This window comes from Rhinatrema bivittatum, chromosome 10 (assembly GCF_901001135.1).
Source record: "Rhinatrema bivittatum chromosome 10, aRhiBiv1.1, whole genome shotgun sequence".
NCBI classification, from domain to species: Eukaryota; Metazoa; Chordata; class Amphibia; order Gymnophiona; family Rhinatrematidae; genus Rhinatrema; species Rhinatrema bivittatum.
The window spans coordinates 41,483,324-41,507,057 of record NC_042624.1 but is presented as its reverse complement, the minus strand read 5'-3'; the positions used below and the strand labels follow the sequence as shown (position 1 = coordinate 41,507,057).

At 40.9% G+C, this 23,734-nt stretch overlaps 1 protein-coding gene across 3 annotated transcripts in view; it reads left to right on the top strand.

Annotated features, from left to right (window-relative positions):
- PLPPR5 (phospholipid phosphatase related 5) overlaps window positions 1-23,734 on the top strand; it is a 755,539-nt gene that overhangs the window by 356,138 nt on the left and 375,667 nt on the right. For all 3 annotated transcript variants that reach the window (XM_029618585.1, XM_029618584.1, XM_029618583.1), the window contains one exon: window positions 15,996-16,070. In XM_029618585.1, the coding sequence (XP_029474445.1) occupies window positions 16,002-16,070 (69 nt within the window). In that variant the 5' untranslated portion in view covers window positions 15,996-16,001. The remainder of the gene's footprint in view (window positions 1-15,995; window positions 16,071-23,734) is intronic.

Sequence of the window (23,734 nt, the reverse complement as noted above, 5' to 3'; positions counted from 1 at the left end):
TAAATATCTTAATTCCCCAACTAATATGGCATGGTTGAAAGGAGAGGTGAAAGAGGCTATTTTACCCCCAAAAAATCCTTCAAAAATTAGAAGAAGGATCCATCTGATGAAAATAGGAAAAAGCAGAAGCATTGCCAAGTTAAGTGTAAAACATTGATGAGGAAGGCTAAGAGAGAATTTGAAATGAAGATGGCCATAGAGACAAAAACTCATTATAAAAACTTTTAAAAATATATCCGAAGAAAGAAACCTATGAGGGAGTCAATTGGACTGTTAGATGAAGGAGGGGTTAAAGGGGCTTTTAGGGTTGATAAGGCCATTGCAGAAAGACTAAATTAATTCTTTGCTTCTGTGTTTACTAATGAATGTGTTGGGGGTGATACCAGTTCCAGATATGGTTTTCAAGGATGATGAGTCAGATGAACTGAATGAAATCACTGTGAATCTGGAAGATGTAGAAGGCCATATTGACAAACTAAAGAGTAGCAAATCACCTGGACCAGATGGTATGCACCCCAGGGTTCGAAGGAACTCAAAAATGAAATTTTAGATTTATTAGTTAAAATTTGTAACTAGCATTAAAATCATCCATTGTACCTGAAGACTGGTGGCCAATGTAGCCACAATGTTTAAAAAGGGGTCCAGGGGTGATTGGGGAAACTATAGACCAATGAGCCTGATTTCAGTGCTGGGAAAAATAGTGGAACCTATTCTAAAGATCAAAATCACACAGCATATAGAGAAACATGGTGTAATGGAACACAGTCAGCATGGATTTTCCCAAGGCAAGTCTTGCCTCACAAATCTTCATTTTTTTGAAGGGGTTAATAAACATGTGGATAAAGGTGAGCCAGTAGATGTAGTGTATTTGGATTTTCAGAAGGTTTTTGACAAAGTCCCTCATGAGAGGTTTCTAAGAAAACTAAAAAGTCATGGGATAAGAGGCTGTGTCCTTTCGTGGAATATAAACTGGTTTAAAAGACAGGAAACAGAGAGAGGGATTAAATGTTCAATTTTCTCAGTGGAAAAGGCTAAACTGGAGTATCTCAGGGATCTGTACTTAAACTGGTGCTTTACAATATATTCATAAATGATATGGAAAGGAATAGGATAAGTGAAGTAAATCAAATTTGCAGATGATACAAAATTATTCAGAGTAGTTAAATCACAAATGGATTGTGATAAATTACAGGAGGACCTTGCAAGACTGGAAGACCAGGCATCCAAATGGCAGATGAAATTTAATGTGGACAAGTGCAAGGTGATGCATATAGGGAAAAATAAACCATGCTTTAGTTACATGATGTTAGCTTCCCTATTAGGAGCTACCACCCAGGAAAAAGATCTAGGCTTCATAGTGGATAATAGAGATGTGAATCGTGTGATCGATCGTCTTAACGATCGATTTTGGCTGGGGGGGGAGGGAATCTGATCGTCGCAGTTTTGTTTTTTTTTAAATCGTTTAAATCGTAAATCGGGGGAGGGTGGGAAAACCGGCACACTAAAACAACCCTAACACCCACCCCGACCCTTTAAAATAAATCCCCCACCCTCCCGAACCCCCCCAAAATGTTTTAAATTACCTGGGGTCCAGTGGGGGGGTCCCGGTGTGATCTTCCACTCTCGGGCCACGGCTGCGTTAATAGAAATGGCGCCGGCGCTACCTTTGCCCTGTCATATGACAGGGCAAAGGTAGCGCCTGCGCCATTTTGGTTCCTGTTCCCCGACGTCATGAGCGCAGGAGATCGCTCCCGGACCCCCGCTGGACCCCCAGGGACTTTTGGCCAGCTTGGGGGGGCCTCCTGACCCCCACAAGACTTGCCAAAAGTCCAGCGGGGGTCCGGGAACGACCTCCTGCAGTCGGGCCGTATGGCAAAATGGCGCCGGCCGTATGGCCGGCGCCATTTTGCAATACAGCAATACAGCCATACGGCCGGCGCCATTTTGCCATACGGCCCGAGTGCAGGAGGTCATTCCCGGACCCCCGCTGGACTTTTGGCAAGTCTTGTGGGGGTCAGGAGGCCCCCCCAAGCTCGCCAAAAGTCCCTGGGGGTCCAGCGGGGGCCCGGGAGCGATCTCCTGCGCTCGTGACATCGGGGGGACAGGAACCAAAATGGCGCCGGTGCTACCTTTGCCCTGTCATATGACAGGGCAAAGGTAGCGCCTGCACCATTTCTATTAACGCAGCCGTGGCCCAAGAGTGGAAGATCACACCGGGACCCCCCCACTGGACCCCAGGTAATTTAAAACATTTTGGGGGGGTTCGGGAGGGTGGTGGTTTTATTTTAAAGGGTCTGGGTGGGTTTTAGGGTTGTTTTAGTGTGCCAGTTTTCCCGCCCTCCCCCTTCCCCTCCTCCTCCCCCGATTTACGATTTTTGACGATAAATCGGGGGAATTCCTATTGTATCGTGCCTCTAACGATTTTTGATGATTTAAAATATATCGGACGATATTTTAAATCGTCAAAAAATGATTCACATCCCTGGTGGATAATACATTGAAATCATTGGCTCAGTTTACTGTGGCAGTCAAAAAACCTAACAGAATGTTAGGAATTATTAGGAAGGGAATGGTGAATAAAATGGAAAATGTCATGTCTCTGTATCGCTCCATGGTGAGACTGCATCTTGACTACTGTGTGCAATTCTAGTCACCATATCTCAAAAAAGATATAGTTGTGATGGAGAAGATACAGAGAAGCACAACCAAAATGATAAAGGTAAGGCTAAAGAGGTTAGGGCTGTTCAGTTTGGGGAAGAGACGGCTGAGGGGGGATATAATAGAGGTCTTTAAAATCATGAGAGATCTAGAATGGCTATATGAGAATCGGTTATTTACTCTTTTGGATAATAGAAGGACTAGGGAGCACTCCATGAAGTTAGCAAGTAGCACATTTAAAACTAATCGGAGTAAATTCTTTTTTAGTGAACTCACAATTAAGCTCTGGAATTTGTTGCCAGAGGATTTGGTTAGTGCAATTAGTGTAGCTGGGTTTAAAAAAAGGTTTGGATAATTCTTGGAGGAGAAGTCCATTAACTGCTATTAATCAAGTTGACTTGGGGGTCAACTTTAAAATAAGCATGTGCCTATCCACTTGAGATTTAACTACTCTGCATAATTTTGTCTCGTCTGCAAATTTGATCACCTCACTTGTCATATCCCTTTCCAGATCATTTATAAATATATTAAAATGCACCAGTCCAAGTACAGGTCCCTGAGGCACTCCATTGTTTACCTTTTTCCACTCTCCTGCCTCGTCAGCCTGAAGTCTCCCCATTTTACCCAAACCCTCACCAGTCATGTTTTCATTTTTAAGATGTTTATGTTCACTTCCTCCAGATATTGAGCAGGTGTAAGCAAGTAAAAGACTTACACGCGTAACTTTGGCAGGTTGTAAAATAGCAACTTATATGTGTAAATGTCGGCACCTCCCCAGAATGCCCCTGACCCACTCCTTTTCTACATGTGCAAATTTACTCGTAATCCCCAATTTACGTGCATATGTTGTGGTTTTTAAAATAGCATATTGTGTAAATACCTATTTATGGTATTTACACAATGGTATTGTGTAAATACCATAATATACGCACACATGCTATTTTTTACCTGTGCCTCTTTTTAAAATTTACTTCTTAGTTTTAGACAGCTAAATTCACCCAAATTATTTCTGTCTTTTGAAAGGTGAATATTGGGGTAAATAATATAAAAGATTGTCAAAGATGCACGCACTGATGACGTGCGCATGTTATAAAATACGATACCTGCATATGTGCCTGATTTTATATCAGCGTGCGCATGGGTACCCAGTCATGCACAAGGGGGGGAATTTTAGTAAAAACCGCGCAATGATGCGATCAGGCTTATCCCGGTTCCCTCCTAGTGTGCTCCAATTAAGAAGAGGACTGGGAGGGAACTTCCCCATTCCCCAACTTATCCTTCTCCCCTTTCCCTTCTCCTCCCTGACCCCTAAATTTTTGTTTTCAACTTACTTCCTCTTCGGAGTTGAAGAAAGTTGCATGCTCCAGCTGGCTGCTGGCACGCGAGTCACCAGGACAGCACAAAATGGTGCTGTATTGGCCATCCCCTGCCCTGACCCCGCCTAGATCCCGCCCCCGGCCCGCCCCTTTTCAAAATTTCCACATGTACTGGGAGATACGCGTATGGCTGGGCTGTTTTGAAAATACACTCGACTTGGCCACGCACGTATCCTCCTGTTTTGGCGCACCCCGGGTTTTGAAAATTTACTCAATAGTGTAGCAACTCTCATAATACCAGATATTTGGGAGATATTCAGCAAAACCCATAATCACAACCTGAAAAAGCACATTCAGAACATGTAGTTAGAGAAGCCTCCATAGATACTCCATTAATGCAATCCATTTTGCCTACAAATACATACATGCCTTTTACTTAGTTCAGCAGTCCTCACACCCAAATATATTGACTCTTTCAGCAGTCCTCACACCCAAATATATTGACTCTTGCACCATGCTCTCATAATTCCAGTAGGAGTGTGACTGCATCTGTATAGTTCCTAATGTAATCTAGATGCATTTCATTAACACTTGTAGCTCTTAATTTAATTTATTAACAGTAGAAGTAATGATCAATTTAAGTACTTTCTTACTATATAAAAACTATGTCCATTTTTGTCAATCTTCAGGATTTTTTGTTCAATAAAAAAGTCTCATCTTCAAGTTGTTTGAACTTTGTTTCTATCAATTCAGATAGACTAACATGAGGAACAATAATACTTTGCTCAGGATTTTCTTTAAATGCTTTACAGACTCTTGTAATATCTCTGTCTATTTGGTGCATTCTTTCTTCCAGGGTAGCACAGCATGATTGAGTTTCCTCTGTTTTTTTCAAGCAACACATTAAGCCATTGTAGAAAACATCCAGCTCATTGCAAGGACAACAACCCTGAAAAATATCCTATAATATTTATAGTCAAAGATGCAGCCAAAAAATTCTTTCAGACTGTTTAAATCTGGCAGATTCATCTGCCTATCATCTTTACACATTTTTCAGTTCAAGAATAAAAATATCTCCCTGCCTTGGACACTTAGGGGTAGATTTTAAAAGAAGTGTGCGCACGCTACCAGGCACTAGCACATGTACGTCTGATTTTATAACATGCGTGTGCAGGCACGTGCATGTTATAAAATCGGGGTTCGGCGCGCGCAAGGGGGTGCACAATTCTGCACCTTGCGCGCGCTGAGCTGTGCTGCCTTCCCCCGTTCCCTTCCCCCCTAGCTCTACTCTAAACCCCCCCCCCCCCCGGCCTTTGTCTTACGTTTTGCGCCTGCCTCTGGGCAGGCTCAAGTTGCGCACATCGGCAGGCAATCCTCTGACACAGCGGCAATGGCCGCTATGTCGGAGGCTTCTGGCCCCGCCCCCACCACACCCCCGGACCGCCCCTTTTGTAAAGCCCCGGGACTTACACGCGACCCGGGGCTTTACGCGCATCGCCAGGCCTTTTTAAAATAGGCCCGGCGCACGTAACCCTTTTAAAATCCGGCCCTTACAATTTACATTTGAAAACAACTCAAAAGATACCTTGCACACCCAGATTAGTAGAAAAGGATCAGCTGGTCTACCCTGTCTTCCCATGTGTGTCTATCTTCTGTGCTGTCACAGGTCACACTCAATCTGAGATTTTCTCTCTCTCTCTCTGCTTCTAAGGTCTCTTTTGGGACAATTTTAAAGGATTTATAGGAAATGAAACACCACAAAAATTGAGTAATCATTGATTGAAACATCCAACTGTATAAAGTACAGTATTTATGAAGTTTTAATTACTCAAACTATGGTCAATCAGAGTTTGTTTTATGTTTGTTATTTCTTGATGAAGCACATATTGTTACATCTGTAAAACAGAGCAAGGACTCATTCAGTTTGTCCAATGTAAGAAATTTTATTGAGAGTTTTATTAATTAAAATATAGTTGATTGATATAACAATTATTTAAATGATTTTAAAAGTTAGATGCACTTTCGCAGTTTCTAAAGTAGTTCTACAAATTTGCACAGATTTAATTTAGAAAAATCACAGCTATTTACCTAAAATAAAGGTAACTTCAGATCTCTTAAATAAAAGTTAAAATGTGTCCCCTCACCACACTGGCAAACAGCAGTTGAAGGAGAAGGATAGCTTTACTGTGTGAAGACATCCTCATTGTATTCATTTGGGTACAGGTCAGAAAAGTTTACCTGAGTACAGGCATATCTGGTCAGCATCTATTCTCGAACACTGATGGTCAGATAGGCATGCAGGCAGCTGGCAGATTTCTTCTGGTCCCAAGGGTGTTATCTGTTGGTATTCAGTGGGAGCTCTCTCTGATGGCCATCTTCCTGGCAGGCTTCTTGATGGCAGAAACACAATCTCCTTTGTTTCACTTACTTTTATAGAAATTAATCTACATAATGAATGTCAATAAATAAAAAGCTTGGAGGGTAACCTGCATGGAGTGGGGATAACCTGAACGGAGCAGCAGTTACTACCTTGGGAAGCTTGCTGGGCAGACCAGATGGACCATTTTGGTCTTTTTCTGCCATCATTACTATGTTACTATGCACAGTCAATGAATATGGATAAGAGCCAATCACAGCTCTCTGGTTGGACGTTTCACACTTTTTTAAAAATAAGAAGAGGAGCATAGAGGACTGCATTTCTCACTTCTGTCTCATTGAAGGATGTCCATAATGCTTTGCTGCTCTTCTTCTATTTTCTTTGGTTTAAAGAGTCAAGCCCCTTTAAAGCATGCTCAGAAAATCGTAGACTGAATTGTTCCTACAGATTTAACTTTGGAAGTTAGCCAGTTAAAGTACTGCTTTTAAAAATCCCCTGCTCTCCATTAACCATCTAAATTTAGCCTGACAAAAAGGGGCAGTGCCAAAGGTATTCCCAGGATGGGCCTACAAATTAGTTAGTTTAGCTACTCAAACCTGGTCATACAAATAGCAAGCCTAAATCAAACTGACCATATTTTATCTACTTAGGTTTGGGTGAGTTTACAGTTAAAAATCTAGCTGGTTGGGTTCCACTTAAATTGGTCTGAAGATAACCATATAAAATTAGTCAGTCATTTTTGCTAGGCACTGGTTATTTGAAAATGTACCTGTTTATAGCTATCTCATGTATGCTTGAATTCTTTCACTGTTTTAGTTTCTGTAATCTCTATTGAAAGTCTGTTTGAGATGTCCACCACCTTTTCAGTGAAAAAAAGTATTTTTCTTACATTGCTTCTGAGCACCTTCATATATATCCTTGTCCTTAAGCACTTTATTCTGTGAAAAAAAATTGCTTTTTTTCTGATACTTTAATGAATCTTACTAGACATTTGAATATTTTTATGATTCTTCACTTTCCTTTCTTTTTTTTTCTAGAAAGTACATATTTTGCTGTTTCAGTCTCTCTGGGTATTACTTATGGTACAGTCTATATAACATTTGGTTGGTTCTCCTTTGAAATGCCTTTACCTTGTCAATGTCCTTTTCTAGATGTGCTCTTTAGAACAAAACACAGTATTCTAGGTAGGGTATCACAGAGATCTATGGAGAGAGAATATTATTTCCCTTTTTCCATTTTTGGGCCCTATTTACTAAGATGCATTCATGTGATAACTCATGTTAAATGCAAAATTTGGTGCGTTGTGTGTTTTAAAGATACATTAACTCACGTTATCAGTAATGGTTGCTTAAGCATTACAAATAATGCAAACCCCCTTCCTTTAACAAAAGGAAAATATTAATGAGTTGCATCACATACAAATTAGTCAGTTCATTAATATTAAAATGACTCTATATCTAGTTACAACTTCTGAACTCTTGCTTTGAAGTTGGTCAACCAGGGTGTGTGACTTAGAAGGAGAAGAGGTGACAGAGGATGAACTCTGCCATGACCTGGATGAGAGATCTGAGAGGCAGTTTCTCATCATCTACAACCCTTCTTCTTGACCCTGATTTATCTTGCATATGAGACCAAATTAGGGGATTTATGTACCAAATGGTATTAAAGTAAGCAGTCAATGTGTAGTAAGTCTGTTCATTTGTTAGCAGAGAAGTTAATAATTGTGTTACTAGATGACAGGTTACAGAGTAATTTTGAGGTACTGTTTGCAGTCTTTGCAACCTTTCAAAGGACCCGCAAAATAAATGTTGTAGTGCATGAACTTTCAAAAGTGTACAGATTATTTCTTCAGATGTGGCTTTCTTTATAAATTTGTAGCTGGTCCCCCATTTTAATACTTTATCCTAGCCTAGGGGTGCTATGGGTCTAGGTTCAGGTCCAGACAGGAAAGACGATTTCTCTTCCAGGACTCCTGCTGCTATCAATCACTATCTCAGTGACCACTTCACATTCTATATTCCAGATAGTGAAAAATAAGAGCAGGGAAGCCAAACTTACCAGGAATCACAAAAGAGTCCGTCCATTCCCCAGAATGTCCACACTTAGGTAAAACTCAATAAAAACACTGTAGTCTGTAGTTGGTGTTCAACTAAAAGATAGTCTTTACTTTAACTTAAAGGAGAGTGTAGTTCCAATTCAGCAAAATATGCAAACTGGGTTCAAAAATGTCAAAACGCTTCAATTATCAAAAAATACAAGTATCTTGAATTATTGGTTCAAAAGTCCTCATCTTTTTCTTCATCTCATCTGTTAACTGGCTGAAAGAGAAAAAAGATATTTGATTCCAGTCCTCTGGGCTACTGCGGGGGTAAGCCTTTCTTTCACGAACTGGTTGGTCAAAATCCAAATTTTTTCCTCAAAAACCTCTTCACCAAAATGCTTGAATTGCCTTCTGTGAGATCCAGGAGGAATCTCCAGCTCTCCAAACACCTTGCTTTGAAACCTTGGGGAAATCTTTTGCTCTTCAATCCTCTCTCTATTTCTTGAAACCCCGGGAAGGTTTCAGCTCCTCACTCTCCAATCTACTACCCACTTTTGCTTGAGATCCTGGGGGAATTTCTAGACCCATTTTTTTTGAGATCCTGGAGGAGTCTTTAGCTGTGACTCCTATTGTTTCCTCTGTCTCCTTCCCATTGACGCACTGGCCATGCTCCATAAGACTTTATACCCGAAAAAGTCTATCCCCCCAAAAGCTGGGGTTATAGCAATGGGAGGAATCAAAGATATCATAACCCTTCCTACTGTCCCTAGATAGAAAAATCACATACAGATAATATTAGTGACTGACGTAGCCCTGCCACAAATTTAAATAGCAATAACTTCAGCCGAATATATAAAAAAGAAGCACTAGTGTAGCTGCTAAACACAGGAGGCATGAACAGATTGTGTGTTGCAAGGAACCTCAAAGAGTCATCTAGTTGATCTGCATGTCTCAAGTCAGGATGTCCTGTACTAAAACCATCTTAGACAAATGTTTATTAAATAGATTAAGATACAACTTCATGAAAATAAAATAAAGTATGCTTTTACCTTTGTATAGTGGGGAATGTTTTTAACTTCCTTCTGAAACATAAACAGTTGTTGTTAACCCAAACGTTTGCAGTCACTGTATAATCAAGCACCCTCGAATTGTATTTTGAAAGTTATGCAAATATTGTAAAATCAAACGCTCTTGAATTGTATCCCTCTTGTGTTAAATAAAGATTGGAAAAAAAATGGAAAAAAAAATTCCTTCTGAAATGCAATGCAAACTTTCTATATCCTCATTGATAGAGAGTGAGAGGTGGTAGATTTATTTTGGGGGTGAAGGGAGTGGGATACAGAGTCTGGGTACAGGATGGGTGAAGAAGCAATAGAAATTTATCTTCATAGTTGTTGGTAAGCCACAGAGGCAGTAATGCTAACTAATTTGAACTAATTTTCACATTTCACAGACAATGAACTAATGAAATTATAATAATAATCAAGTTGGAAGAACTTGGAGGTGGCAACTTCCAGTAGCATGGATGATGAAATGAAGAAGCAAATTAAGTCCAGTTTATTGAATTGCTACGTATTAAAACTGCATATTTATTTATTTATTTAGCATTTTTCTATACCGACTTTCCAATAACAAAATTATTGATCAATTCGGTTTACATTTTAAACAATAACAACAATGACAAGTAAATGTCTTACAATGAACAGGTCGAATTAACTTGGATTAAGATATATGGGGGTAATAACATAATTAAGATATATGGGGGTAATAACATAATTAACATGAGCGGTGCCTAATATAGGCTAGAGGTTGGGTTTTGATAATAGACTGCCGAAGATAATAGACTGTCAAAGATAATAGACTGCCAAAGATCATGTGATTTCTAGAGAAGATCTATATAGTTCTCTAGCATATTAAAAAGGAAGCATCTTACAGGTGCCAATTTTTAGTTATTGTACTCTTTGTCTGATGCAGGCAGACAGCTTTCGTGAAACATGGGTCCACAGATGGCAATAAAGCCATATGCACCTTATCTGTGCCATGCATGTGTACAGTTGAGCTAATCATAATTTTATCTTTTCTGTTCAGAAATTGAATGACTATGTTCTGCAACCCCCACTAAAAACATCTAGGCAGATACTTATTTTATTTATTTTTATTTATTTGGAGTTTTTTATATACCGATAGCCGTTTGCACATCGTATCGGTTTACATACAACTAATAACTTCATTGATAACTTGGTAGGATTTGATTAAATAACTGATTAGATACTTCATTGATAACTTGGTAGGATTTGATTAAATAACTGATTAGAAGGAAATAAGATTTTATTTGTTCTCCAGTCCTGATAGACTAGTCAGTGAGTATATACAAAAGATTTATTGGGAGAAAGAAAAGAATACATGCATATATTGGACACAAAATAGCACATACAGGAAAATTCTTTAGCACACGTGTAAACTCTCTTTCTCCACTGCTTAAGTTCCCAAAAAAGCTAGGGGTGTACTGTACACAGGAAATGTTTTTTAGGTCTTTTTGTTTCTTTTAATTCTTTTTTTTTGTCACACTTTTTGTTTTGTTTGGTTTCATGCATAAAACACACTTTGAAGTCATATTTACACACACAAAATCAATTTTATGCATGTAGGTACAATTTTCTTGAGCAGAAAAAAATTGAGCAAAAAATAATCAAAACAAAAGTAATGCACATTTCTACTAAAAGTCCAGAGCTACCATTCCTAGCACTCTTTTACAAACTCAAGATCCTGTTTTAAGCATTAGGTCATGGATCAAGAGGGAGAAGCATAAGAACATAAGATGTGCCATGGACGAAAGGTCTATCAGGGCAACATCCTGTCTCTGATACCGGCCAATATGGGTCATTCATAAGTACTTGGCAGATCCCAAAGAGTAGATCCAATGCCTTGTTCTTCGCTCCCAGACGTAAGCAGTGGGTTTCCCCAAGTCCACCTGCTTAATCATGAATTTTCTCTCCCAGAACTTGTGGTACCCTGCTTTAACCCCAACTATGCTAAATGCCTTGACCATATCCTCCAGAAACAAATTCCACAACTTATTTATGCAATGATTCAAAAAATTTTTTTTCTAGGGGATTGCTGCAGGTGAAAAGAGGCTGGTTTACCACCATTTATTTATTTATTTTATTTTTATATACCGACATTCGATCTGAGATATCACATCGGTTTACATTCAGGTACTGTAGGTACCTGAATGTAAACCCAAAGAGTTGCTGTGCTAGGCAACATGGCAGACTCATTCCCTGAAGACATCCAGCCAGCCAGCAGCAAGGCCTCTTATTGTAAATATAATCTGCCTATCCTTGAAGACTGCCTCAGGTGAATGAGGCTGCTTTACCACTGTGTCCAGAGGAGTTGCTGTGCTGGGGAACATGCTGGACCCATTCCCTGAGGTCATCTAAGTGTTCCCCTTTTGGAGCGAATATAATCTGTCTGCAGTGTGCTGCTTGTGCACAAGTGGCACGCACCTTGTGACCCCCTTTTGTGGGTATCAGGGGAGCAGCCAATGTGAGGTATTTTCTCTGCATATTTGCTTTATTGGATTGGTTTCCTTCGCTGAAATTGGGATTCATATGGGGAAGAAGAGAAAAGGGTCGGTGAGGTCGTATACTATACCCTCCTATGAGGTCCTATACTATACCCTCCTATGAGGTCCTATACCATACCCTCCTATGGCCCAACAAAGGATGGATGGTTTTCTGAACCCTTCTCAAGACATTTCAGTCAGGGTGAATGGATTACGTGTACTTCCCACCAACCATGAGGGTAAATTTTAAAAGGGGCATGCGGGCATTCATGCGAGTGTGGTTCGCCCAATTTTATATTGGCAAACGCATGTCCGGGTTGGTGCCAACTTGCACGTGCAAGGGGGAGAACTTTAGTTAGAAGCGTGTGGTGATGCACTCGGCCCTTCCCCAGTTCCCTCCCAGTCCGCTCCAATACAGGAGCAGACTGGGAGGGAACTTCCTTAACCCCCTAGCTAACCTTCCTCTCTTTTCCCCTCTCTGCCCCAACCCCTATCCCCCCCCCCCCCCCCAACTAATCTAATTTTTTTTATTTTTGAACTTACCTGCTCTCCTGAGCAGCATTAAGTTACAATTGCTGGCTGGCTGCCAGCGCGTGCTTCACCGGAACAGCGCCTAATGGCCATCCCCTTTTTGAAACCTGGCTCTTCCGCACATACCGGGAGATACGCACATGGCTGGACTGCTTTGAAAATGTGCATGGTCCACCCTTACACACATCTCCCAGTATTGGTGCATGCCAGGGTTTAAAAATTAGCCCATTAGTTGCATCACTTAGCCCTGATATCGGAGTGTACTGGTCAATGCTTGTAATTCTGCACCTTGAGCCGAAGTCCCAGGGGGTAAAGGGGCTGACTCAGTGGTGTCATGTATGGTGACTACAGCATACCCTTCATGCCTAACTCCATCTTTAACAAAGGCAGAGCCACCCACAAACTGTTCCAGATCAGGATTAGATTATGGCTTATAATAAAAATCTGGACAGGGAAGAACTGAGATGTGATGATGAGTAAGAAATCATGGGAAGGAACAGGATGGTTTAAAGCAGGACAATGGGCTAAATTTACAGATCCATCTAACAGGACATGTTCCCATTGACAGAAATGATTTTGTGTAACAAATTGAGTGCGGCCTTGTATGATAATGACATGAACTGCATGAGAGGTATAAAGGATGTAATAACACTATATTAGCTGTTGCTCTGATAGCTGTAACAGTAGCAGCCTCTGCACACAAGCAGGAAGGCACATGCCATAGATTCCAATTTAGAAGAGAAATATCCTACATGATGCTGTTGAGGTTCGTGGGACTGGATGAGAATTGATAGAGAACAACTATTATGTTCAGTTACATACAGATTAAATTATTTACTATAATCTGGCAGGCCTAAGGCTGGAGCCTGGGCCAGAGCAGATTTTAGGGTATCAAAAGCTTTCTGAAGCTCTTCTTTCCATTCAAGAGTATCACATGGTGCTGTAGTTCCCTAAAGTATGGCTTCCAGAGGAGCTGTCATGAGGGCATACTCACTAATCCATTGACGAAAAGTCCTAAGAAGGCTCTGAACTGTCTGATTATTTTGGGGGATGAGACCCATGAAATAGCTTCAATTAGATCAGGGGCAACAGCATTAGCCACAGGGGATGAGAGATGCCATAAGTATCATATTGTTTCTTGAACAAGTTGTAATTTCTTAAGGTCCATCTTTTGACCTTTGTGAGCTAAGGCAGTTAGTAATGTGGCTAAATCTTGTAAATGGTTTTGTTGATCTGTAGAACAAAGCAAAAGATCATCTACATATTGTACTAATGTGTCCTGGAGGGTCACATCAGCCAAATCTTGATGTAGAAGCTGATTGAAGATAGAAAGGCTTTCAGCGTAGTCCCAGGGTAAATAGGTCCATGTATATAGTAATCTCCTATATATATAAATGCAAAGAGAAAGTAAGACAAGGGTGTAGGGGCACCATAAAAAAGGCATCAGTAAGATCTATGACTGAATACATCATTGTTGTGGACGGTAAGATGGACAGGACTGTGGCTGGATTAGGCACAATAGGAAAACAAGGATTCACACACTCAATTTTCTGCAAATCTTGAATGAGGCACCATTTGTCATTGGACTTAGGCACAGGCCAAATGGGGGTGTTACAATCACTGCGAGTATGAATTAGAATTACTGGGTCAATATCCCCTTTTCTGGGCGGAGGGGATATTGACATATATGTGGAAGTTCTTAGGTTGGGTCCACGCTGATTAATGCAGGACCAACAGATTTTATTAATCCTACTTTTGTTTTCTGTTACCCACAGGCAAGAGGGAATATGCAGGAATTGTATTAAGGCATCCCTTTTTCCTGAGTCTGCTCAAGGTCTACCAGAGCAAGTTCAATGTAGCATTGGTCTCTAGGGGAAGAAAGCTGCAGGGCCTTTGATGGAGCCAGGGATATAGTTCCTTTACAGCAACCAATCTAACACTCCAGAGCTTGGAGAGTGTTCAGGCCTAGAAGTGAAATGTGAGAGGGGGTGACTAAAAACAGAATAACTACTTGAGAAGGACCATTTGTAATTGTCAATGGAGGTATAAGAGAGCAAACAATGCTTTTATTCCCCACTCCCTTCACAGGTTGGGTCTGATCTGACAGTGGAACCCCATCTTATGATGATCACTTAAGGCTAGATTTTAAAAACCTTACGCGCGCCAGGCCTATTTTCAAAGGCCCGGCCATGCGCGTAAAGCCCCCTAACGCGTGGAAGTCCCAGGACCTCGGGAAAGGGGTGGGGAGGGGGCAGGACAGTCCAGAGGGTGGGGCGTGGCTAGAGGCCCCCAGCACAGTGGCTGGGTGCTGAAGCATGCAACCTGGGCCTGCTCGAAGCAGGCGCAACAGGTAAGATAAGGATTTGGGGGGTTAGGATAGGACTGGGGGCGGTAAGGTTAGGGAAAGGGGTAAGAAGGTTAGAATAGGGGATAGGGAAGTTCCCTCCCAGGCTGCTCCTAAATTGGAGTGGACTGGGAGGGAACTGGAGAAGGCCGCGGGCATCGGCGAGCACAGGTTGCACAAATGTGCACCCCCTTGCACTCGCCAACTCTTGATTTTATAACATGCACATTCTTTACTGATGTAGAAAAGGGCCCCAAGCAATGAAAAACTCTGTTACGTCTGGAATCAGGATAACAATTCTTCTAACAAGTGATCGCTCTAACCATTTTATATGATTTCTGAGATGCATCTGAAACTATCCGCAGTTCAGCAATGGGTGGGGGAGGGGGAATTGCACCTTCCCTCTGAAGCCTAGCCAAGCTGAACCACAATGTAATCCTCTTTCCTTGGAGCTGTTTACTGTCTTGGTGGTTCTTCTATATATTTTGCAAGCATTAGCCAGTTAAGCTTGTGATTCAGTGTCAGTGACTTTCTACTGAGGCCTACTAACATAGATTATCCAGTTGGCCTGAGTTTGGTAATAGACTCAGGTCAACCACCTTAAAAGGGTGCCTGGGAATTTAAACTGAAATTTTTGTTTCATTTGTTTATTTTGCCATTCAGTCTATGGCCCTGCTGCAATGAGACTGGTAATTATAGCAACCAAGAAATTCCTGAGTGAGGTATTAGCCATGGCTGCTGAGCCAAGGTGTGAGAAGTAGGCACGGAGATAGGATAGAGGACCAATCAAGATGAAGCTGCCCTGCTCTGATGTTACACCTTGGGAGTCTTGCTGCCCTTTGCCTTGTTATCATTCCCTGATGTGCTGTCTTCGGCACCTTGCTACCATTCAGCCTTGCTGGTATATCCTAGACTCTACCTTCTACACCTTAGGGATCTTGCTACCACTCAACCGTACTTCTATACCTCTGGTGTACCACCTTAGGGGGTCTTGTTCCCATACTGTGTGGTTTTGTTTTTTTAGTTTGAAATGAACCATACAAATGGAAGTGACTTAAAAAACAAATTATTACATTCTTATATGCCATGTGATTCTTTTAACAAGAACACCGTTTTTAGATGTGAAAAAATGTACTTAAATTTTTTAATTTTTATTTTTACAGGTGAGCATGAATCCAAGCAACATACAGCAAATACACACAAGTTATACAACATTTCCATGCTTTGCCTTTGTTGAGGTGAGTGTCAAGAAGATACTAAGCATATATTTTGAAAATGCTACTTAACCTAAAAATGACACAGAAATGACATATCATTATGTATTAGTACATATAGGGGCAGATTTTAAAACCTTGCGCGAGCGCGTACTTTTGTTCGCGCAGCAGGCGCGAACAAAAGTACGCAGGATTTTATAAGATACGCGCGTATCTTATAAAATCCGGGGTCGGCGCGCGCAAGGGGGTGCACATTTGTGCAACCTGCGCGCGCCGAGCCCAGCGCGCGCTGCCTGTTCCCTCCGAGGCCGCTCCGATTTCAGAGCGGCCTCGGAGGGAACTTTCTTTTGCCCTCCCCCCACATTCCCCTCCCTTCCCCTACCTAACCCACCCCCCCGGCCCTATCTAAACCCCCCCCTTACCTTTGTCGGCAAAGTTACGCCTGTCGCCGGCAGCCCAGCTCCGTCCTCCGGTCCCAGGGGCGTGGTCTGGAGGCCTCGACCACGCCCCCGGGCCGGCACCACGCCCCCGGGCCTGCCCCCGAAACGACGGGGCACACCCCCGAAACACCGCGGCGTTTCGGGGATGCCCTGGACACGCCCCCTCCCGCCCCTTTTCAAAAGCCCCAGGACTTACGCGCATCCCGGGGCTTTACGCACGCTGGCGGCCTATGCAAAATAGGCACGCCGGCGCGCAAATCCTGAAGGATTTATGCGCACGGCCCTTTTAAAATCCGCCCCATACTCTTCAGTAGATATTTCTCTGAAATGATTTTACTAGAAATTCTGTGTATACTGTAATTAAGATATGTTAGTGGTCTTTGCTCATAAATCTAGGGCCCAGTGCTGAGAATGAACTGTGTTTGTGGTAGATTTAAATCAAAGGGGAAAATTAGCTTAACAAGTTAAAATATATCATGCTCTGCATTTTGAATATAGTCTTCATCTCTAAAGACAAAAGAAATCTAATATACCCATGCAAACTAATCATCAAGCATTTTATCTTAATAGTAGAAGACAGAAACACTTAGAATATCCTTGCAGATGACTATGACCACACTGTGTTTCGTTCTTGGCTCTGTGTGTATCATTAGTAATTACGGGGATGGGTCTACTATTGCCAAGGGCAATTATATTTTATAGAGTGGCAAGGTTCTTATTCCAAGAGTTCCTCACAGATAATGCTCATGCATGTTATGCTGATGCATGTTATGCTGATGCTTGTGTTTTCGTCTGGCACAATACATCCTTTAAATATACTAGCATTTGAATTTTCTTTGAGATGCTCAGCCTTCCCTTATATAGGAGGACTAGAGAACACAGAATCTGCTCCTAGGTAATAAGATTAGCTAACCCATATTACAATACTGAGGAAATATTTATGTCATCAACACAGTGTGTTTATGGGGAGAAATATTCTCTACACCAGTGGTTTCCAAACCTTCCTAGGAGACACCCAGCCAATCAGGTTTTTAGGATTTCCGCCATAAATATGCATGAGTTAAATTTGCATGCAATGGAAGCAATGCATGCAAATCCATTTCTTGCATATTTATGGTGGATATCCTGAAAACCTGAGTAGCTGGGGATCCTCCTGGTTAGGTTTGCGAATCACTGTTCCACAGAATTACAAGCGATTTGTAAAGGACGATAAAGGGGTATTTTAATATCATTCTGCTTTGTGGAACCTACCATTATAAGATAATAGGGTGTATGACCTGTGAGTCATGCATGAGCTAACAAGTTTTCTGTGCCAGTTAGAACAGCACATTTTATCAGGCTTGTAAATATAGAGCCCAGTTTTCAACAATCTGCATAAATCACCAAATGCACTGCAAACGGGCCGACAGAGATTTAAGAACATAAGAACATAAGAAATTGCCATGCTGGGTCAGACCAAGGGTCCATCAAGCCCAGCATCCTGTTTCCAACAGAGGCCAAAACCAGGCCACAAGAACCTGGCAATTACCAAAACACTAAGAAGATCCCACGCTACTGATGCAATTAATAGCAGTGGCTATTCCCTAAGTAAAATTGATTAATAGCCATTAATGGACTTCTCCTCCAAGAACTTATTCAAACCTTTTTTGAACCCAGCTACACTAACTGCACTAACCACATCCTCTGGCAACAAATTCCAGAGCTTTATTGTGCGTTGAGTGAAAAAGAATTTTCTCCAATTAGTCTTAAATGTGCTACTTGCTAACTTCATGGAATGCCCCCTAGTCCTTCTATTATTCGAAAGTGAAAATAACTGAGTCACATCTACTCGTTCAAGACCTCTCATGATCTTAAAGACCTCTATCATATCCCCCCTCAGCCGTCTCTTCTCCAAGCTGAACAGCCCTAATCTCTTCAGCCTTTGCTCATAGGGAAGCTGTTCCATCCCCTTTATCATTTATGCTACTATTTTATAAACTGTGTGTTGGAAGCAGCACAATTTATAAAATACTATGTATTTCTGCCCTGAAAGTACGTACATATCTTTCAGTACATGCATATATTTCTAATCCTTACTATCTTTAATTCTAGGTGGAGTGCATATTAATGTAGAGAAAAAAAAAGCTAAAAACAAACACAGTCATGAGACAAGGTGAAATATATAGATCAAATGCACTATATATATATATATATATATATATATATATCCCTACAAAACAAAGCCAATATCTCCCTCAATAAAGGCTGAATTTTCAAAGGCCTATGTGTGCCTAAAAACTGCCTATACTGCAAGATACACGAGTGGCTGGGACGCACACACGCTGCTCGGATTTTCAAATGTCCACGGCCACATGTATATCTCCCGATACGCACAGAAGAAAGGTTTCCGAAAAAGGGGCAGGCCAGAGGTGGGGTCTGGGCAGGAGCGGGGCATGGGTGGGCTGGGACAATGCCATTAAGGCACTGTCTCGCTGAAGCAGGAGCCGGGAATGACGGACCTGCAGAAGTTGCTGCTTTTATGAACCCTGGGTAAGTATGAAAACAAAAAAATATAGGGTAGTTTGTGGGGTTTTAGGGGTCTGCACTGCAGTCAACAATGTCCCAGCTCAGGTGTCCTACTGTGTAGCTGATTTGAATGCAGGATGGCGGGAAAAGTCATTGCTGCTCCTCATGCTGAGGAGCTGCTCAAATCAATGCCGCAATAGCCATCAGCAAAGGAAATATTTGGCCTTCAAGAAATCAGACGACATTGAAATCCTCACAGTGCATGGATCCTTAATTGGAAACGATACCTTTTGGGCATCATATCAGAGCAAACTCCTGTCTGTCCTCGGTTAGCAGAGTCAATGACCTGCCTGCAAATGATTTCTGCTAGCCTGTAATTCTACAGCTCCTCTACAGCTCTTACAGAGATAGCACACAGTTTGGAGCTCTGAAATATTACTCAGACACACAGGATCGGCGGGAGCATTAGGCAGACTAGGTGGCATGTCATAGTCAGATTTGAGGGTAGCATTTTTGAAAGCAGCGAATGAGGATGGAGAGTTATGGAACTGGGAAAGGTCGCTGTCTATGAACGGAGCTTTGGACGTTCATGGAGTGTGATCTGTGGGGGTTGGGTTGGAAGAGAGAGAGGGAGAGAGAGATCATGTGATGCCGTTACATCATCGCCACCTAGGACAGCTGCAAACCCTTACATTGGCACTGTATACATCTCACATTAATTTATCGTCACTTACTAATGAAAGATTATACATACATACTTCTAGTCACAGTTCTTCAGGTAATGAATTCCAAATTGTTGAGCCTGCTATTGTGAATATAAGTTCTCTTGTTTCACACAGGGCTAGATTTAAGATGATGGTGCCTATAGGCAGAGAACTTGGGGCAAGTGGTACTCTCTTTCTTCTCTCTATGGAAATTAGAGAGCAGCAATGGAGTCCCAGCCACACTAATGCAGAATGGGACTTCACTTTATAGCACCTTAAACACCAAGGAGTACATTTTCAAAAGGGTTCCACACAGAAAAATAGCATGTACGCGGATAAGTAGCATGTATTCACATAAATGCGATTTTGTAGCATAAAAACATAAGAAGTTGCCATACTGGGTCAGACTGAGGGTCCATCAAGCCCAGCATCCTGTTTCCAACAGTGGCCAATCCAGGCCATAAGAACCTGGAAAGTACCCAAAAAAACATTAAATAGATCCCATACTATTAATGCTAGTAATAGCAGTGGCTATTCTCTAAGTTAGCTTGATTAAAACAGTTTATAGACTACTCCTCCAGGAAATTATCTAAACCTTTTTTAAACCGATCTACACTAACTTCCGTAACCACATCTTCTGGCAATGAATTCCAGAGCTTAATTGTGCATTGAGTGAAAAAGAATATTCTCTGAATTGTTGTAAATGTACTACTAGTACTTGCTAACCATGGAGTGTCCCCTAGTCCTTCTATTTTCTGAAAGAGTAATTAACTGATTCACATTTACCCATGCTAGTCTTCTTATGATCTTCTAGCATATTCCCCCTCAGCTGTCTCTTCTCCAAGCTGAACAGCTCACATACCCTTTATCATTTTGGTCACTCTTCTCTGTACCTTCTCAAGTGCAACTATATCTTTTTTGAGACAAGGTGATCAGAATTGACACAATATTCAAGGTGCGGTCTCACAAGGAGTGATACAGAGGCATTATGACATTATTCGTTTTATTCATAGTGAGCTGACAATTTCAATGTTTTATCCACTATAACACCTAGATCTTTTTGCTGGATGGTAACTCCTAATATAGAACCTAACATTGTGTAACTACAGCATGGGTTATTTTTCCCTATAAGCATCACCATGAACTTATCCATATTAAATTTCATCTGTCATTTGAATACCCAATCTTTTAGTCTCGCAAGGTCCTCCTATAATTTATTACAATCCGGATGTGATTTAACTACTCTGAATAATTTTGTGTCATCTGAAAATTTGATCACTTCACTTGTATCCCTTTCCAGATATCCCAAAGTTCAAGCATTCATTGCACATTTTAGAATTTAAATAACATCACTAGCATTCTTAGAAGCATTAAAGCAAAATTGTTAATGGACCATCATAACACCCGTACTGGTGGAAATAGACATTTCACTCCCCCACATGTCGATCATTTGTAATTAGCAGTCCACAATAATTTTTTGGGTTTAAATTTTTGTTTTGCAAGTACTTTCCTTAAGATGAGAATCTTGAATCCAACCTCTGAGGGAAACCCAACATAACATTATGTTTTGAGGCATGACGACTCTGCGTCAGAGGTTCAACAATGCCACGATTTCACACATGTAAGCCCTCTGGGGATAGGGAAATACCTACAGTACCTGAATGTAATCCACTTTGAAGCGCTGAAAAGTGTGAAAAGCGGAATATAAATCTAAATAAATAAAAATAAATAACATATTTAGTAATAGAGACAAGTGGCTACTGGTGACAAAAACTTGTAAATGCATTGTAGTTGCAAGACATAAAAATTAAGATACTTTCGTTAATGGTATGCACCGCATAGTCACTACTATGAGCACAGCCATGTTAATGATGTAGAATCTTAGTCAGTGACAGCTGACATAAATCAGGGTGACAGATGTCAAGAAAAAATAAGCAAATGGTTTAAAAAGAGTTCCATTCAATGTCTGCATTCAGTCCCTTTGGAGAAACTATGTCCATGTAAAAAATCCTATGCTGCTCATGCCGTAATTTATTTATTTTAAAAAGTTATTAACCGCCTATCAACATTTCTAGGCATTTTACAAATAATATATCCACAATTAAAACATTTAAAAACACAACATTAAAAGCATTAAACATTACTCACATGTACACATTATCATCATGCTACTTAAAACTAAAAACTCATTTGCATTTGACCATTCTCATGCTATTTCCAAATGATATTAGCTTATCACGATGCTACCCTCATATATTAAAAGCCTGTTGGAAGAAAAAGGCCTTTATCCTGAACTTTAATAGCCCAGTTTTGCTTTTCAAATACTGTGGTAGGGAATTCCAGATCAAAGATCCATGAACATAAAAGAGCCTCTCTCGTAACTCATCTAATCAAATTACTTTGAAAGATGGAAGATCCAATAACATTTGTGAATTTGATCTTAAGGTCCTTGTGGGTTGGTACAATTTCAGGGCAGAATTAAAACAGTTTGAGACTAAGCCATTGATACCCTTAAAAACCAAGAATGCAACCTTGAATTTAATTCTCCAGATAACTGGTAACCAATGATACGTTAACAAGTAAGGATTTATGTGCTGGGAGATTGGAATTCCCGCCACAATCTGAACAGTGGAATTTTGGGTACATTGAAGTGCCCCAATCATATAAAGAGTTAAAACCAAGTATAGTGCATTACAATAACCCACTGTCAGCATTACCATAGAATGTACAACTGTCTTCAGCTCATTTTTATTTAGAAATTTCATTTAGAAATGTTGCCCAATTATCCCCCTTCCAGTCACTCGCAATAATATCCAATATAGCCCACTGGATGTCTTCAAATGTATGTACTTTCTCAAAAAAATGAGACACCATTAGGGCATGGGTTTTGAGACAACTTTTGTGCGCCAACAAATGTGTGCATAAAGGTTGTGTGGTTTTGCCAATGTACCTCAGGCCACAGGGACATTGTAGCAAATATACCACAAAACTGATCTTGCAAGTTGACAGAATCACCTTTCCATCAGGGGAGGTGAAATAGTTAGGATATTCCATGGTACAGATGGCACAATTTATACATGCTTCAGAGCCCCCCCCCCCCCCCATCAAATATAATGTAACTTCTTCAGGAAGATTTGACTGCACTACCCAGTCGCGGATGTTCCGGCCTCAAGGAAAAGCAAATCTGACGGGGGAGCCAAATACTGTAAAAAGTGTCCAATATGTTTGATGCCCAATTCTACCAAACCCTGGACATTGATCCCATACTCTTGGTTCAACATGTGATAGCGGAAATTGTGAGACGGGAGTTTGAAGCCTGTTTTCTAACCGAGAAAGAAAAAGCTTTTTTGCTCAAGGATCATCCCCATGTCCAGATATTATAGATTTTACCCAAAATAAAAAATGGTTGCGGGACCACCCTGGAAGACCTACAGTCTCTCCTTGGGACTCAGGTTTGGAGCCCATATGTATTTTACTTGACCGTCTTTTGAAATGCTTATATCTACTGCCAAATCCTACATTAAGGACAACACTCAGATGCTGCAATTCCTAGAGAACCTATAGATTGATCACAAATGTTTGATTGTTACTTTGGACATCTAGTCCCTATATACTGTCATTCCTCAAGATCAAGTCATTGAAGAAATGCAAGTTCTGTTACCCCAGTGACATTTTCCCCACAGGATTCCCACTAAATTCATTATTGAACTGGCACAAGTTCAATAACCAAATAACCAAAATAACCAAAAATCTTCTTTGCAGTGAAAAGGAAATTTTTCTTGCAAATCAAGGGTACAGCCATGGGTGCCACCATGGCCCCTGATATTGTGAATATTTGCGGGGCTGCCTTTGAAGCCAAACACATGTTTGCCAGCATTTGGAATGATTACCTAGTCTATTGGAAACATTATATTGATGACATTTTTGTTGTATGGAAGGGCTCTGTTGAATCCCTATTTCATTTTCTCCAGTGGTTAAATTTCTGCAGTGCCAATTTGAAATTTTCTTTTAATTATTCTGTTCATCAGATTGCATTTCT